General features: G+C 43.1%; 1 protein-coding gene across 1 annotated transcript; it reads right to left on the reverse strand.

Moving 5' to 3' along the window:
* Window positions 1-8,298: 8,298 nt before the first annotated feature.
* On the reverse strand, window positions 8,299-13,054 carry LOC119355697. Its single transcript, XM_037622547.1, has 2 exons — window positions 12,374-13,054; window positions 8,299-8,400 (listed from the first exon to the last, which is right to left on the reverse strand). Exons 1-2 carry the CDS (start codon window positions 13,037-13,039, stop codon window positions 8,299-8,301), a joined length of 768 nt encoding a protein of 255 aa, XP_037478444.1. The 5' UTR covers window positions 13,040-13,054.
* Between the last annotated feature and the right edge of the window lie 3,349 nt (window positions 13,055-16,403).

Consider the following 16,403-nt stretch of genomic DNA (forward strand, 5'->3'; position numbering starts at 1 on the left):
CAAAGCGGAGAGGTGCCGAGCCAGTAGTCCAACCAGAAGCGAGTGGACTGGCCATCCCGGACCAGAAACTTTGCCCCTAAGGTAAACGCGGGTCGCACCGCCTGGATCCCGTTCCAGAATGGGGAGCCCGAGCATTTAGCTGAGAAAACATTGCCATTCGGAAAATACTTAGCTTTAAGGAGATCAGCCCAGAGACCCGACTCATTTTGGGCTAGCCTCCACCACCAACAGGAAAGGAGGGCGACATTCATGAGTTTGGAATTTAAAATCCCCAGACCACCATATTTTTTTGGACGGCACACCGAAGCTCATTTGACAAGGTGGTACTTCCGCTTAATTCCCGTTCCTTCCCAAAAGAAGCGGGAGCGGGGCGTGTCCAATTTAGCGTGAACCCCATCCGCTAACAAGAACATTCTCATGATGAATATTGGAAGAGAGGATAGGCTAGAGTTAGTAAGAATAAGTCTCGCCGCGGAAGACATAAACCTCCCGCGCCAAGGGCTCACTCTACCCGCGACCTTTCCATACAGGGGCTCCCACTCCTTAATGGAAATTCGGCTATGGGAAACCGACAAGCCGAGGTATTTGATTGGACTCGTCGACGCCCCTACAAGGAAGGGGAGGAATCATTGTACTCATCGTCGCTGCTGCCCCATCTTCACCGACGTCGAAGAATTCACAGACACATACTAACACGAACCGTGCGCGCAGATCCGGGGCTCCCCACCCACCTGCCGCCGGCTGTTGGAGAGGTGGAGAAATCCGCCGCCGCTTGGTGGCAAACTGGCTAACCTAACAAAAAGCGATTTGCTCATATGCACATATACGGAGAGAGAGAAGTTTCTCTACGAGTTGGCTTATAGGAAATAAAGTTCATCACTTGTTCCTCGCAAAAGAGGGAAAAGACAGATGAAATTTGCCATCAATAGACCAAATCAATCAGACAAACAACTTTGAGGCCCTCGTGCGCCAATTCTCCTCCATCTTATTTATTCCAAAGGTGACGTAGAGGCTGAGGAACTCGTCGGAGGAGAGCACCGCGGCCCAGGAGCGGCACACAGCGTGGAAGCGCTGGATGGACTTGAAGGGCAGCCGCACGAGCACCTCCGCAGTGAGCTCGTCCGGCAGCACCGGCGCGCCGAGCGATCCTGCCACCACGACCATCCTCCTCTTGCTGGCCGTCGTCCTAGACGACATCCGCCTTGTAGGGGTCACCTCAGACCCGGGATCGATCGGTACAGGTACAGCTGAGACGATCTATCTCAATCCTGAAGAGGCAAGATCTGTTATCTCAGATGCGAGCAAACGAGCATCAACGGGAGGGAATAATCCGGGAAAACTAGCTAGAAACTCGTTACCGACGAAGGAGTCACGATCGATCTTCTCGCCTTCGAGCTCGAGGTGGCCGTCGTCACTCGCCACTCGCAGTCGCCGGCCTGGTTTGGTTCCGGGACGGCGGGGGACGAGCGCAAGGGGCTGGCGATGGGCCGATATCGAACAGTATCGAGCGAGAGGACGTGTTTTCTCTTTTTCTTATCTTATTATATCGAGCAAATGCGTGTCTTTTGCATCGATCGGACGCAAGAAAACGATCTTTTTTTTTGACAATTATCTCTCTTTTTTACAATAATCTCCTCCTTTATTCATTCAAAAATAATGTGGCATCGTTTACAAGGAAGGTGACAACCTCACCAGGGGCATTATCCAACCAAACACTCGGAGGAGAAAATCTAGCTATTCTAGCTAGTTCATGAGCTACTCGATTGCACTCTCTATTACAATGGTCATATCATGACATGAGTAAAATCTAGTGACATGAAATAACAATCATCAATGATGGCAGAAGCAACTGAAGAAGAATATCCATTGTTCAATGCAGTCACCACCTCGGTACTATCCGAGTTGAGCTCAATCTACTGCATCCGACTATACAATCAAGATTCAAACCAAACCTTATCACAATGGCTTCAACTGTGAACGAACTAAAACAAAGATTTGTTGGCAGAAGCAATAAATTTACCATGATGGTATCGGATCACTGCTCCGTCCGTTCCTGCTAGGGTGTCATTATCATACCCCACATCAACATTTAATTTGAAATAGCCAGGGTGTCATTATCATACTCCGCATCAACATTTAATTTGAAATAGCTGTGTCTTGGTTTCTGCCAAACATCAAGTCAGACTCGAACCATTGGGCTATAAGAGGATCTACAGCCGGACGCTTCAAACCAGCCGCTCCTCCATCACTTATCATGCCTCACCCTCTTTGTAGTTGTAGCCTTGCACAGGTAAGCAACATAGTACATCATTTGATTCAGGTACTAATTGTACTACTATGACATCATAGTTTTATTGCCTCAGCCTCCTCGTACCCCTCCTTGTACTACTAATTCAGTAGGTGAATCATGGTAACCTCAACGTCATTGTTTTCCTTCTTCAATTGATACTTTTGAAGCATCTGAATTGGTCTTTCTGTTCGCCGCTTCGTCAGTATACTGCAGCATGTACAACAGTGGCCGGCAGTAGACTATATTGCTCTGTAAATTGGACTTTGTCTGTACAAAGAAATCATATTTGAGAGTGTGTAGTAGACTATATTCCCAAAAGAAAAAGTATATCATTGTGGCAGGATGAAGCATGGGATGCCTACATACACACAAAAAAAGAACCGAGAAGAACCAAGGATAATAAAGGTAGTTGTTATACACACAAAATAGCTACTATATTATTTCATAGTTTGTATGTCCATTCTAACTGTTTTCTTTTCATGTTTACCCGCAGGTTCTTTTATTTTTTATTTTTTGCGAGAAAACTTTCGATCCGCAGGTTCTTTTATTTTGATTCAAGGCAACCGCATGTTTTTATTTTGGGTAGTACAAGATTAAATTCTAAGCTTCTGGGAGCTTGAACTTCATTCATTACTGGCTTTGTGCTGATATTTTACTTGGACTACTATTTTTCTACGTTTCTAAATTTTGTACTTCTGAGAGTTGCCTTGTTACGTAGCCTGAACCTTGTCTTTACAACTTAGGCCTCCTTTGGTTTGTAGGAATGTCATAGAATTTCTATAGGATAGGATTTGCATAAGAAAATTTCCTTTGAGGCCCTTTGATTTGTAGGAATGGATTCCTATTCCTATGTAGGATAGGAATCAATCATTCACATTTTGAAGGAAAAAAACATTAGCTAAGATTCAATGGGAAAATTCCTATCCTATGCATCAAACGACATCTTTTTCTCTATAGGAATTGAGATGCATGTCATCTCACTTCCTATGATTTTCCTATTCCTACAACATTTCTATCCTATGAACCAAAGGAGGCCTTAAAGTATTTACCAAACACCTTGTAGTTAATTAAGTTAAGGAATAAGTATACTTTTCATCCTCGAACTCTTCCGAGAGTTTAGAAATCGTCCCTCAACTCTAATCGGGAGAGTTATCGTCCCTCAACTATCAAAACCGGATAGTTTTCATCCCTCGTGCCGATTCGGGCAGTTTTCGTCCGACATGAACAGTAAATTCAAAAAAAGTAGCAAAAACAATCAAAAAAATCTGAAAATTTGCGGGATCAAAGTTCCTCGGGGGCGCAAGGTGCATGCAATTTTTCATACTGTTTGAACATTCCAGGAGCTCGTGACAAAGGAAAAACCATAAATATGTACGTTGGTGAACAGGTAAAAAAAATAGAAAAACATTTCAAAAAAAAATATAAAAATTGTTGACATCTAAGATGCTCGGGTGCTCAAGTTGCCTAAATTTTTTCATGGTGTTTGGACATTGTGGGAGCTCGTGGCAAAACAATAATAATTTTGGCTCGGAAAGAAACTTTGAAAAAGTGCACTATTTTGTTTTTTTGGCTAGAGCTCCTCTTATGTCATTTGAGCACGAAAATTTGCACCCACCTTGCACACCTACGCATCTTTGATGCCAAAAAAAAATTTCATAGTTTTTTGAATTTGTTTTCTATTTTTTCAATTTTCCTGTTCACCGACATATATGTTTGAAGTTTTTTCTTTGTCATGAGAACCTGGATGTCCAAACAGTATGAATATATGCACACACCTTACGCCCCCGAGGAACTTTGATCCCACAAAATTTCAGATTTTTTTGCTGTTTTTTTAATTTAAATTTACTGTTCATCGGTCTACTGTTCACGTCGGACGAAAACCGCCGCACGAGGGACGAAAACTATCCGGTTTTGATAGTTGAGGGGCGAAAACTCTCCGGATTAGAGTTGAGGGACGATTTCTAAACTCTCGAAAGAGTTCGAGGACGAAAAGTATACTTATCCCTTAAGTGTTGTACCAAGTATATCATTGTCTTTCCAATTCATTGCTTCTGATGCTCCAATGGGTTTGTTGCTGATTGTTGTTGCATCTGGCTGATAGCTGGTTGTAGTCAGGTGGCGAGATAGCTTGTCATCTCATTTGTTTTCTGTCCCTAACGATTTTTTTTCCAAAGTTTGCATTGTATCAGAATGACAGTCTGAACCCGAGTGCAGATATGTGCCGCTCCCCACTGACAGAGGACCTAGTAGAGTAAGGGTTGGCGGCCGCCCTACCTTGATTTGTCCGGTGCAGGCAGGGTGCAAGGCGGCGCATCGGCCTTACTGGTGGCGAGTGGCTAAAGCCCGCCCTACCTCAACTTTTGTCCGTCCTCCGCCACTGCCGTTCCCTGTGGATCTAATGGTCCATGAGGCGAGTTTCCAGATTTTCACTGAAATCCCGTTTTCACCTGTCGCCCATACTATTCATTACAAGAAAAGTATTACAACACAAACACAGAAAACACATAACTGCTAGACTATATTTAACTAGTGGCAATCGGTGTAAGTCTCGTGCTCTTGGTGTATATTCAAACTAACTAATAAATAGTATATTCAAACAAACTAAGGGAGCATTGCATTACAGTTTGGACAAACAACCTAATGTGCACAAAAACGAAGTTGTATCAAATTGCTAGAGTATATTTAGCTAACGATGATCTAACTGGTGCAAACCCCATGAACTCTGCGCAGGAGGATAACTTGCCAGACTCTCCTCGTATAACAAAGGAACCAACGGCGAGACTTTACTGTCCAGTGGATTTTCTCCATGCAAAGGAACCGCACACTTTTTGAAAGACTAGTGGTTGGGGCGCCACCCGGTGGCGCCTCCTGAGAGAAAGCTTGTGCGGTGCCAGATAGGCTGTCGCCCTTTTCATTGGATTTTAGCTCTGATTGATAACGCACATGCATGTACAGCTGATGCATTACATATGATGGTTGTCCAAAAGTGAAATTCAGCAAATAAACAAGCAATCTTAACACTATGTCTATATCTACCAGATGCTCCTCTTCATCATGTCGTTGTATTGCAGCCCCAAGACATGCCGCTGTAGTTCATCTACATGTACAACTTTGTGATGCATTCATCCACGTCACGTCCACCCCGACATCCCCATCACCCTCGGCAACCCCTCCGAGCTGACGCTCGTCTTCATCATTGCCCGCTCAAGCGTCAGGGGGAGGGGGGCTAGTTGCTTTGATCTAGGAATACTAAGAACTTCTATTGGTTCTCAGAACATGCCAAACCGTTAGATAGTTAAGTTTGCAAATCAGAGCTCCTATAGAAGTTAACTTTGCAAAGCAATGTACTTTTTTGTAGGAGCCAAAGAAATGGACATTATGGGCTAGTAAATTCCAAAGAATCAAAAGTGATTTTTTTATAAATCACCAAATTGGCATAACTAATTAGTAATTAAAATATAAATACCCCAGCACCAGCTTAATGTAAGTAGACTGATGAACTAACAATAGTTGTACATTGGTGCACTTAAATATCTGAGCCTGCAGTCGCAATCAGGTTATGAATCAATGTTGTTTTCAAAGCAAAGAAACCAGGGATCCTATCAGAGAATTATGGACCATAAAAAAATCACATCTTTTGTGTACCACAACACAAAAGGATAACCATACGTTATGTATGTAAATAAAAGCTGACATCAGATATTGGTCGATGAATAGAAACCAAAACATGAGTCGACACTTAACATAAATCCACTCATAGCTTCTGATGCCAACAATAATGATTATCATATAAACAGTAAAAGATGAATTTTATGAATATAGCTAGCACATACCAAACAACATGTTACATTGGTAGCGGTTAGAAAAAGAGAGGAAACATCAACATCCATATTTACCAAAAAAACCAAAATAATAAACTTCTAAATCTCATGAACGGAGATAGCAAATATCAAACAAATAGTAAGAAGCAGTGCCCTAGCTCCTTTCAGTCCTTTCTATTCACTTCAGTTCAAAGATGGCAGTTCTATTCAAATTTCAAAAGCTACAATAAAAATGAAACAGCTTGTAGCTTTCAGGAAAATGTCCCTCTCATGAATTGGAAAACAATTACAAACCACACCGATCCAAAACCAAATAAATCACAACGTGTATGCATCAACCGACATTTTAGCGATCTATATCACTATAATATAAAAAAGACAGCCTGGTGCATGTAGCTCCCACTTGCGCGCATTTCATTTCACATGGAAGGAAAAAGTGATTGAGAATACAACGATGAGGGTACCAGTGGTGAAGCCAGCGGCTATCTTCTTGGAAAAAGGTACATTCCCAACATGGTTCTCATTGACATAGAAGAATTTGACCTGAAGGTCCCAGGCACAACAATGCGGGTCAAGTTCATTGTTGCGTACCACTACCACTACTGCCGCAATGCAATACCATACATATACATGGGGGAGGGGGGAATGGGAAGATATAAACCGGTACTCTAAAGAGTGCAGACTAATGCATTCGTCACAAGTGGAAACCCTAACAGATACCGTTAGTTTGAAACATTTGTATGGAATTTAGTATGCAGACTAACTGTAAATGTTGTTATTAACACTACTACTCTACTGAAACCAATCCCTCGCTGCTCTAATATTTGTCATGATAACGATACAAAAGCTAGTAACAATCACTGTGTTTAAACCTATCCACCCATTTCTGTCATGTGCGCACCCAGACTGTATGTACATGTGTGTTTCTGCTTTATTCCCTAATACGTATCACTCATGTGCATGAACATCAAGCAATGGAGACAAAAAAATCAGTGTTACGGAATAAGCTAGCATGGAGACCAAGCGCATGTTCTTTCCCTCGTAGACGACATTGACTCAGATGAGTGGATTGGATTTACTCTCAGAGAAGGGAACACGCTCATGGTCGCCCTAAACCAACAGATGGTACCAAAGATGTTTGTAACTACACACTGTTTGGCTTCTTCCAGTACAGAAAGGAAGCTTGATTATCCTGCCATTTCAATATCAAGTACTCCCTAGTGTAAAAAACGCTCTTATATTATGGGACAGAGGGAGTACAAAGGTTTTTCGAAGGAGAATCCAACATGTACAAAGTAACTAAGTCATTACATCAAATCGGAAAGAGGTAAACAGAATCTGGATACAATAAAAGGTGCCACCGTCCAGAACTGAACATGTTATCTAGCGAACGGAGCAATTCTAGTTGTATCTTCACAGAAACACTAACAATGTCTAATTGGAGAAAGAAAAAAGGACACCAAACACCATCTATGCCTTCAGCACCAACAAATGAAAATTACACACTAATATATAATTCTTATCATCTAAGTTAACAAACTGGAAGACTAATTTAGCTGCACATCAAGAAGAAAATCCAGTCAAACAGAATGTTTAGAACCTCAACATCACTTTCAGCCTATAGAACTAAAAAACATATAAATTTAATCGCTGATATCAGTAGTGGTACAGGCAAACTTATGTAACTTTGTCCACTAATGTAAAATGAGCACAACTAAAGAAATCTTAAGTGTTCCTTTTCCATTCGTGCTTATTTGCCCCTTATATGTGAGTTAAAACAATTGTACAACAAGCTTGTTCTGCAGGTTTTGGGGTAGCAGTGACTAATGTTTGCCCAAAGAGAATGCTTTAAATCAGCTAATCTTGCCACCCAGAAGCCATATTGATGAATACATATGAAAATGTAAACTCAGATTAACAACAATTAGGTAATTATTCACTCATGACGAACAGAACAAATATAAGATTTATACAGAAGGGGACTATAAAAATCAATAAATCTCTGCGATTGCCTGACGCTAACCATCAGTCTACCAAGGTTAAGATAATGATACAAAATACTAACATCAATACCTAGGTCCCAAAGAAAAGATAAAGAAGCTTATCAACTTATCATCATCTATCCCACAGGTGCACAACAAAAAACTGAGGGAAAACATGGAGTATTTGAACAGAAAAAGCTTAGGCTCACTCATGCATATGTAAAGCTGAAGAAATGTCAGCACTTTTGCCGAAAGTGTTAAGAACACCTGTCACAGTTGTCTCAGAGTGAGTAGTAGCATCATAACTCTGCAAAGAGAAAAAACAAAGGCCATGAACATCTACAACATGAGACTAACACTGCATTCTCATATAAAGCAAAACTTGCTGATTTGACAACAATTATAAAGAGAAGGTTCATTAACTGGTTCATATGGTTGCTCAAAAAATTTAACTGGTTCATATCTGTCATACATATAAAAAAACATAGATCAATTCCAGGCTTTAGTTCGGACAGTGGGTTATCAGTCTATGCTTCAGCAGACACAGATGAAAACAACCTCCCTTTTGGCACGCCATTGCGATTGTACGAGCAACATAAGACATACCTAGCAAATGTATACCAACATACTTGTCACAGCGAAACAACAGATACTTAATTTAGAAATTTAGATCCAGCGATAATTATTTGAGAGCCAGATAGAAAGTCGTCAAATTTCTGACTTGCGGCCAAGTTGCTTTTGTGGTAAAATAATCTGAATTGAGTGGGAATCATTTGCATTTGGAATTGGGTGGCTCATATAGCAATTGCTCGTGCAACTATTCGCTTTAATTGGAAAATGAAGAACAATACTACTTGCCTCACTAACCATGGACAGAGACATGAGGCAACCATGTTGAAAAACTGAATCTGTAGAAACAAAACACATCTTAACGCAAACAAATTCAATGCTAACTTTGCAAGATTCTGCTATGTGGGAAGACATTACCTGGTTATCTAGACGACATGGACCGACAAGGAATACTAATAAAGCTCTGCCCACGACGAAACCGGGACCAAGCAAATCCCACCTCTCATATGATACCGCAAATACGTTTCATAATTGAAAGAACTACACTAAGTAACATACTTGCTACACAAAACACAGCGCAAGCGCCACTTTCAGATTCGATCGTAGTCCATCAAGGAAATCAGTCCAACCGCCCGACTCGCATCGTGCGAGCAGAATCTCAAGAAGGCGCGTGCACCTACCTAAGCCAGTAAATTGTACAGTACAAAGTCAAGTCACTTATTTTGGGACGGTGGGAGTATGAAATAGTAGCCCTGTTCATGATACTTCAGAAGCTTAAGATCAAAGTCATAAAGCACATACTTCAGATTCTACACACAATTTAAGTTTCAATTATATCACGATTTTAACTGCTACGTCATTTGATTATCTCCAGGGTCGGAAATGTATAACGGCTCTAGAAAAGAGAGGATTGAGCTGTCATTCAATGACTTGAAGGCCCCAACTTTTCAAGTATATCTTCTCACTCAGTAGAGATAAAATTGCAAGAACCAAGCCTTCATTCAATTACATGGATGGTTTTATCGATATGGCAATGAGTATGCAAGCTCCAACTCGGACACCAAATCTGATAACATTTGCAAAGAAAAGAAAAATCACCCAGAGAACAATTCACACTGCTGCACTACGCTTACGTCTTTGGGGCAAGAAAGAATACAATGTCTCACCTGAGCACCGCATTCCGCAGTGGAGCAGGCCTCTGCGGGCGGCAGAGGCACCCACGACTGATAGGCGTGTGACGAAGACGGAGACCTCGTCGCTAGCTGATCCATTCCACGACGATGATGTCCTACACGCGGCGGCCACATGCCATCCTCACCGAAGACACGAGAGATAGGGATCGGGGGAGGGTCAGAGGTTTTAGCAGGGCTCAATGTTTTCTTCTTCTGTTGCAATGGCGAACCTCCTGCTTTGGAAAAATCTTATTAAAAAAATAATGCTGATATTTATCTGTTGCCGGAGCTGATAGAAAAGGTTCACCATGTAGGATAAATTATAGTTAAGTTTGCACTTGCAACCTTTTTGTTTCATTGAAAAGCAATTGTCTTCCTTTTTTACTTAAACCGTGATTGGTCAGCAAATGAATGAATGATGTCATTTTCTATGTAGTGGTGAGAGTGAGAGCAGGAAAAACAGAAACGGCAAAGATTGCCATGTAATATTTGGCTTCTCTTGGAGGTGGAAGTGGCATTGAGTATGAGATCCTACAGACCAATCCAATACTCGAGGCTTTTGGCAATGCAAAGACAATAAGAAATGATAATTCAAGTCGCTATGTAAGTTTTTTCTTGTCAGTATCATAATACTGTAATGCGGAACAGAGTTTGGCTAATATTCATTGAAATCATACTATCACCTTGTTCCGTAAGAAAAAGAATGGATAGATCTAGAGTAAGTACATGTATAGAAAAGGTCGCATCAGCATTTTTTTTATGAAGGATCTAGTACTTTTGAAGGAGAAGAAAGAAAACAGTACCATGAAAACATAACAGAGTTAGCTTTAAAATCAAGAAATCATACTTTGCTGCAAGACCTTCTAAGAATAATCCTGGCATGCAAGCTTCCACATAATATAAGCTTATAGATTCAGACAACTCACCACTGTCATCATCGTCACAATCCAATGCACTTTTCTCAGGTAAGTAAGTTCGCATTTCTTCCATAGCCTCTGCAACCTCTGTATACATTTGATCAAAATGAATTATGAAGTACTATTACACAAGCACAAGCTCTATTGATGCCATGGTACAACTGTAGGCACAAAAATTTATCAGATTTATATATGATGGTAGCATTCAGAGTCTAGTTATAATTTCAGATTGTTCAAGCATTTGGACTGTGCCTAATACAGTGGTACATGCAGATTCTAAATTACAAGATCCGCGGAGTAGGTGTAGGAACACTCGAAATAAATAAAAATGGGAGTAAAACAAGGGCGTTCGGCTGTAAATTATACTACGTATTTTCTTGAAAGCATCGACAGAACAACTGGTGACACGCTACGGGAACATGAGATTGATCCAGATCTTTAACATTAACACATACTCCCTCCGTTCCAAATTACTCGTCTCAGAAATGGATGTATCTAGAACTAAAATACATCTAGATACATCCATACTTGCGACAAGTAATTCGGAACGGAGGGAGTATATGGGTGGATCTAGATGAAATTGTGAAGGAGCTCTCCCTCCCTTGTTCGATTGATTGATTTGGCAACACAGGGAACTGATTGTGCGCTGGATGTATTCAATCTAGCTGCTGGTACCTCAGTTGGACAGGGTGGAGACAACAGGAACAGAATTGCCCAGGCAAACATGATGGAGAATCAGATTACCTTGGGAAACGACAGCAAATTCTCCTAGAGCAAAAAAAATGTGTTGATGCCATTAGTTGACGCTAAGAGATGGTACTGCCACTAGCAGTAGCCGGCACCAGCTCACCTTGGCTAGGTGAGAAGCGAAAGCCATGGAGTCGGCGCCGGCGGCGCCATGGAAAATGGCCAGCGAGACCATGAATCAAGTCATGTAAACTTAGGGTGGTCGTGTTCATCACCAAAAAAAAATCCCAAGTCCAGATGGATCTTCACTCACATAAACACAAATAGAGGAATATAAAAGAAGGAAGAACATTGTATAATAGATAAGGAAAATTTGTGTATTTATAGCATAGCAAAAGAGGGCTCAGTTTTGTCTTTGATCTTCAAGCCCAACACTCACATCTCTTGTTGCATAACATACGCATCGCAATGTAGACGAACTGCCCTGGTTATCACTCGTCAGAATGACCATCCGAGGTGAAGAACATCCAACATTACCGATGAATTGAACAGGCTGCAAGAGAGGTAAGGGTGGGCTCTAATTTAGTGCCCACAGGCCACAACAGTCTTGATTGCTCAAGACATGTTTATTTCAGCCAGAGTCAGCATCATCGCCCAGCATTTTTTTTACCGAAAAGGAGGTTGTACCCCCGGTCATTGCCCACCCAGCAACATGACCCTGATATCCATACGTACATATATATATGCGTGCACACATCCATCCATGATCCATCCATCAACCTCAGGAGCATACCTGGCCTCGACCAACCAAACCTTATATATATACGCCAGAGAGCACCCTTGATGCACACCTTATTGTTTTGGATTGTTCGCCTTTCGTAATGTGTCCATCTTGATTCATTCCAAGGCGTGAAGATTGCCCTGGAGATGCTACCTGCAGCACCCCATCAAGATCATACAAGTTCTCAATCGTGCGCCTTGCCGGATCATAAAGACCCAGTTTTCTTCCCGTGTTGAGCAAGATTCTCCCGTCTCTGGGGTCGACAAGCAACGGCATCACAACGTTTTCTCCAAGGGAATAGCCCGACCAACCTTTTAAATAGACTTTATATGCTCTGTCCCAGCGACCATGCTCCAGCTTCCAAATATCTAATTCTTCTGCGACAGGATCAGCAAGGACCGCACATAACATTCCCTCAAGCTCGATCACAAATGCTTGGCAAGGACTCGTGTCACTCCACATTGCGATGGGTGAAGGGCAAGGGACGAGATCAAACATCATTTTTGTGACGTCAAATGATACAATGACCCTCTTATGAATCTCCAACAACCTTGGTTCACTCATCCAGTATAAAACTCCTGCTACATAGGCAGGTGGCATGCTATTTATAGGCAGATGGGGTTGAAGGTTGTGTTGGATCGACGTGAGTCCAATGACTGAGCATGTCAGGAAATACTGTCGAGATTCCAAGTCCTTCAAGTGATAGAAAATCTGAACGACAACATGCTCCTGTTTCAACATGTTCAACCCCAGACCAGCATTCTTGTTGCCAACTGTGAAAGCGTGGTCTTCTAGTGTACATACATTGCCATGCTTCATTGCGAGTACACGGCGGCGCAGTTGGTGTGGCCACACTACTGCATGGTAGTTATGGTGATAACCTGTGGAAGGATTGTACAAATAGTCCTCGGTCACAGTACTTATCAGGTTCATACCATGGCAAGGCTTAGAGCAAACCACCTTTGTATCAAGCCATGCGCCTTGGCTAGGACCATCGCGAAGCAATTTCTTCGAGGGAGCAAAGCTGAAACCCAATCCTCCTGGCCCCTTGCCGACAAGCATGACTCTTGGCTCCCTGTCCATGTTGTTATGTGCATGGTAAGAGCGAATGAAACTTCCACTCTCGATCAAACTAAGCCACTGCTTGCTTACAAGTTTGAACTGTGTGGCAAAATCACCTGGGAGTCGGAGTAGGATCTCCTTGATAACTTTAGTTAGCGGAGATGATAACGCCATCTCTACGTTGGTTTTGTGTACCGGAGCAAGACTCTCTTTGAATAAACTGAATCTAGGAGCATACTGCTTATCGGTCTTATAAAATGAAGTCTCCGGTATTGCAAGAATGGTGTCGAGAGTCCTAGACAGCAGGTCATATGTGATCACCTTGCCATTGGAAGTTGCCAAGATCACCTTTTCCATCGGTCCACATTCGCCAAAATAACCGATAGCTCTGATAATCTGCGGACCTAACAAAGAGTCTCCTTCAAGGTGCCGCGACAAATCAATGCTATGCAACAAAGACCAATCACTAGAGCTGTAGTTCCAGATCTCCATCATACCACTGTTTTGAGCACGAAGGTCCCGGACCATACACAAGCGGCCAGCGAGGTCCACCAAGTGCACTTCGGGTTGTGGTTCCTCAAAAGGCGGCGACCGGACGCAGACGAAGGTCTCATCTTTGAGAGAAAATGATAATACGGCAGCGCTTGGCCCAGCACTTGGGTAAATAAGCCAATGCAGAAATCCGTCTGCAAATACCGGTGGCAGAAATCCATCCGCAAATATCGGTGGTAGCTTACCTTGAGTCCATGTTGCTGTTATAATGGCGGTCTGAATAAAGTGGCAGAACCTGAATGGCACACCACCAACAGGTGGCCTCCAACGATCTCCATGCTCGCCGCCGAGGACGTACACCTCGCACCCGATCCTCTGCTTCTCGTCCAGTTTCCCACAGGCCACCCTCAACCTCACGACCTTGTACTCCTTGGTGCTGGCGTCAAAGCCGAGGCCAGCAGTCGAGAAGATGGCGTGCTGGCAAGGCGGCAGCCGGGTGACCGCCTGTGTGGCCGCATTGAAGACGTAATAGGCCGGCGCCACCGGGTCGTGCAGGAGAGTGAGGCCGTGGCACGGCGAAGGTGATAAGACTGCAAAGTCGCCGCGCACGTCGTCGAGAGTAAACAGCGGGCCATTGCTAGAGTCCGATGACGAGCCCAGATACACCCCGGTGGAGTCATATGCTGCTGACGGCGAGATGAATATGAGCTTAGTTGCGGCGCCGCCTTGGCCTCCGCCTCGGCTTTGGCCGTGTGGAGGCTGCAGAACTCCTCCGACGGGAGCGCGACGGCCAGGAGCGGCAGACGGCGCGGAAGCGGAGGATGGATCTGACGGGCGGCCGCAGGAGCACCTCTGTCGTCACCTCGTCCGGTAGCACCAACGTGCCAAGCGATCCTATGGCTACGACGACCCTCGCTCTCTTGGTGGTCGTCGTCGACGACATCTCGCCTTGGAGGCTTAGACCGGGAACAGCTGAGATGATCTATCTCGATCCTGAAGAAGAAATTAAAGATCGGGTAACTCAGATGCGAACATCAACAGCGAGGAAACCCGGGAAAGCTAGAAAAAAAGTTACCGACCGAGAAGGGGCGTCCCGGCTTCGGCGTGGCAGTCGCCACTCGCCGGCCAGGTTGGAATCGGCGACGGCGAGGGGACGAACGGAAGAGGATGGAGGGCGACGGCGAAGAGTATCGAGCGACAGGATGGATTTTCTCTTACTAGGCATCGGAGTTTTTTTTGTTTGAGCGAAACTAGGCATCGGAACGGAACAGGTCCAGAGGTATCCATGCATGTTTGGGCTGGGGCCCACCTAATCCTACGGTCACAAGAAAGGTGGCACACGAGTCCTATAGCTTTCCCTAAAAAAAGAGTCCTATAGCTTTTCTAGCCAAACAAGATACAAATGCGTCAAATATCACAACTAATGCTTTTTTTTTTGCGGATAGAAATTTGTATTACTCGTCCACCAAAGTCCTTACAATCAATCGCACCTAGTTCCAAAGCCTCAGGAGGGCCAGAACCTAACCAAGTCATGGTTCTACCCTCAATACGAGCAAATTTAGCTAAGCTATCACTATCTTTATTTTGGCTACGACTTACATGAGTAACACAATTTTCATGTAGAGACATAAGATATCTAATCTCCTTAATGATGGACGAATATACCGATCTGTCAACCTCTGAAGCCTGGATTAATTTCACTGCAATTATAGAATCCATATCGATCTGCACTGGTAACTCACTTCTTTGGATGGAGAAAGATAAACCTTCTATGCATGCACATAATTCAGCTTCAAGTGCATCCCGACAACAAAATAACTGCCTACAAGAAGAGAAGATGATGGCTCCCTTGTGTCTCTTAACTAATTTCACTACAACTAATGCTTCAAATACATCAAAAATGGGTAGGGAGGCCTCATATCACAATTGTGAGGGAGATGGAAAATAGAAGAGCCAATTTTGAGAGTTGTAGTTTTATACTCGAGGGCATAGCTTCTAACCAGGAGGCACACAACCTTGTAAAATTTTCGGTATCGCCCCCTCAGGGTCGCCACTTGTGGCTGTTAACTCCACATGACCCCTGCTGTATCCCTTTGAATTTTGCTTTGAATTAATAAAGTGTGGGCATTCCTCAAAAGAAAAAAGATACAAATGTGTTTGCCCCTCAAAAGAAAAAAAAAGATACAAATGCGTTGCTCTCCGATGTGTTTTTAATCGTTTACTAGGAGTTCATGTTTCCATGTGTTTGCATAGAGGTTATCCTTTTCTTTGCGTGGAGGTTATAAAAAAGATTCACATGCGATAATCTGCTAAATTATGTTGTTTGATGATTCTTTGGAACGTGGAGTGTGAAACTGCCAAGTGCCAATGTTCACAGTATTCATAATCCAAACGATTGTTTGTCAAGATCAAGCTGACTCAGCAATGATCCAAGCAACAAATCGTGGACCCTCCGTGCTCGCTTGTTAAAAGCAGTAGGAATTTTGACATCATTGTTATGGTATTTCCAAGAAATTTTGACATCATTGTTTTTCTTCTTCTTTAGTTGTGTGCATTCCCAACGTCTAAATGTCGACATGTTGTTGCAGAGGTTGAGTGTTCTATACCAATTGCACGCGCATCGTGGCGG

The sequence above is a fragment of the Triticum dicoccoides genome, chromosome 1A, assembly GCF_002162155.2.
Source record: "Triticum dicoccoides isolate Atlit2015 ecotype Zavitan chromosome 1A, WEW_v2.0, whole genome shotgun sequence".
In the NCBI taxonomy this organism is placed as follows: domain Eukaryota; kingdom Viridiplantae; phylum Streptophyta; class Magnoliopsida; order Poales; family Poaceae; genus Triticum; species Triticum dicoccoides.

What these genes read in the sequence shown, in the direction of transcription:
- LOC119355697 (XM_037622547.1), bottom strand. Translation starts at nt 13,039, where the DNA reads ATGAAGCATGGCAATGTATGTACACTAGAAGACCACGCTTTCACAGTT. An exon ending in ATCTTGATGGGGTGCTGCAG is followed by an intron (nt 8,401 to 12,373) that starts GTAGCATCTCCA and finishes TTCTCTTTGCAG; the next exon opens with AGTTATGATGCTACTACTCA.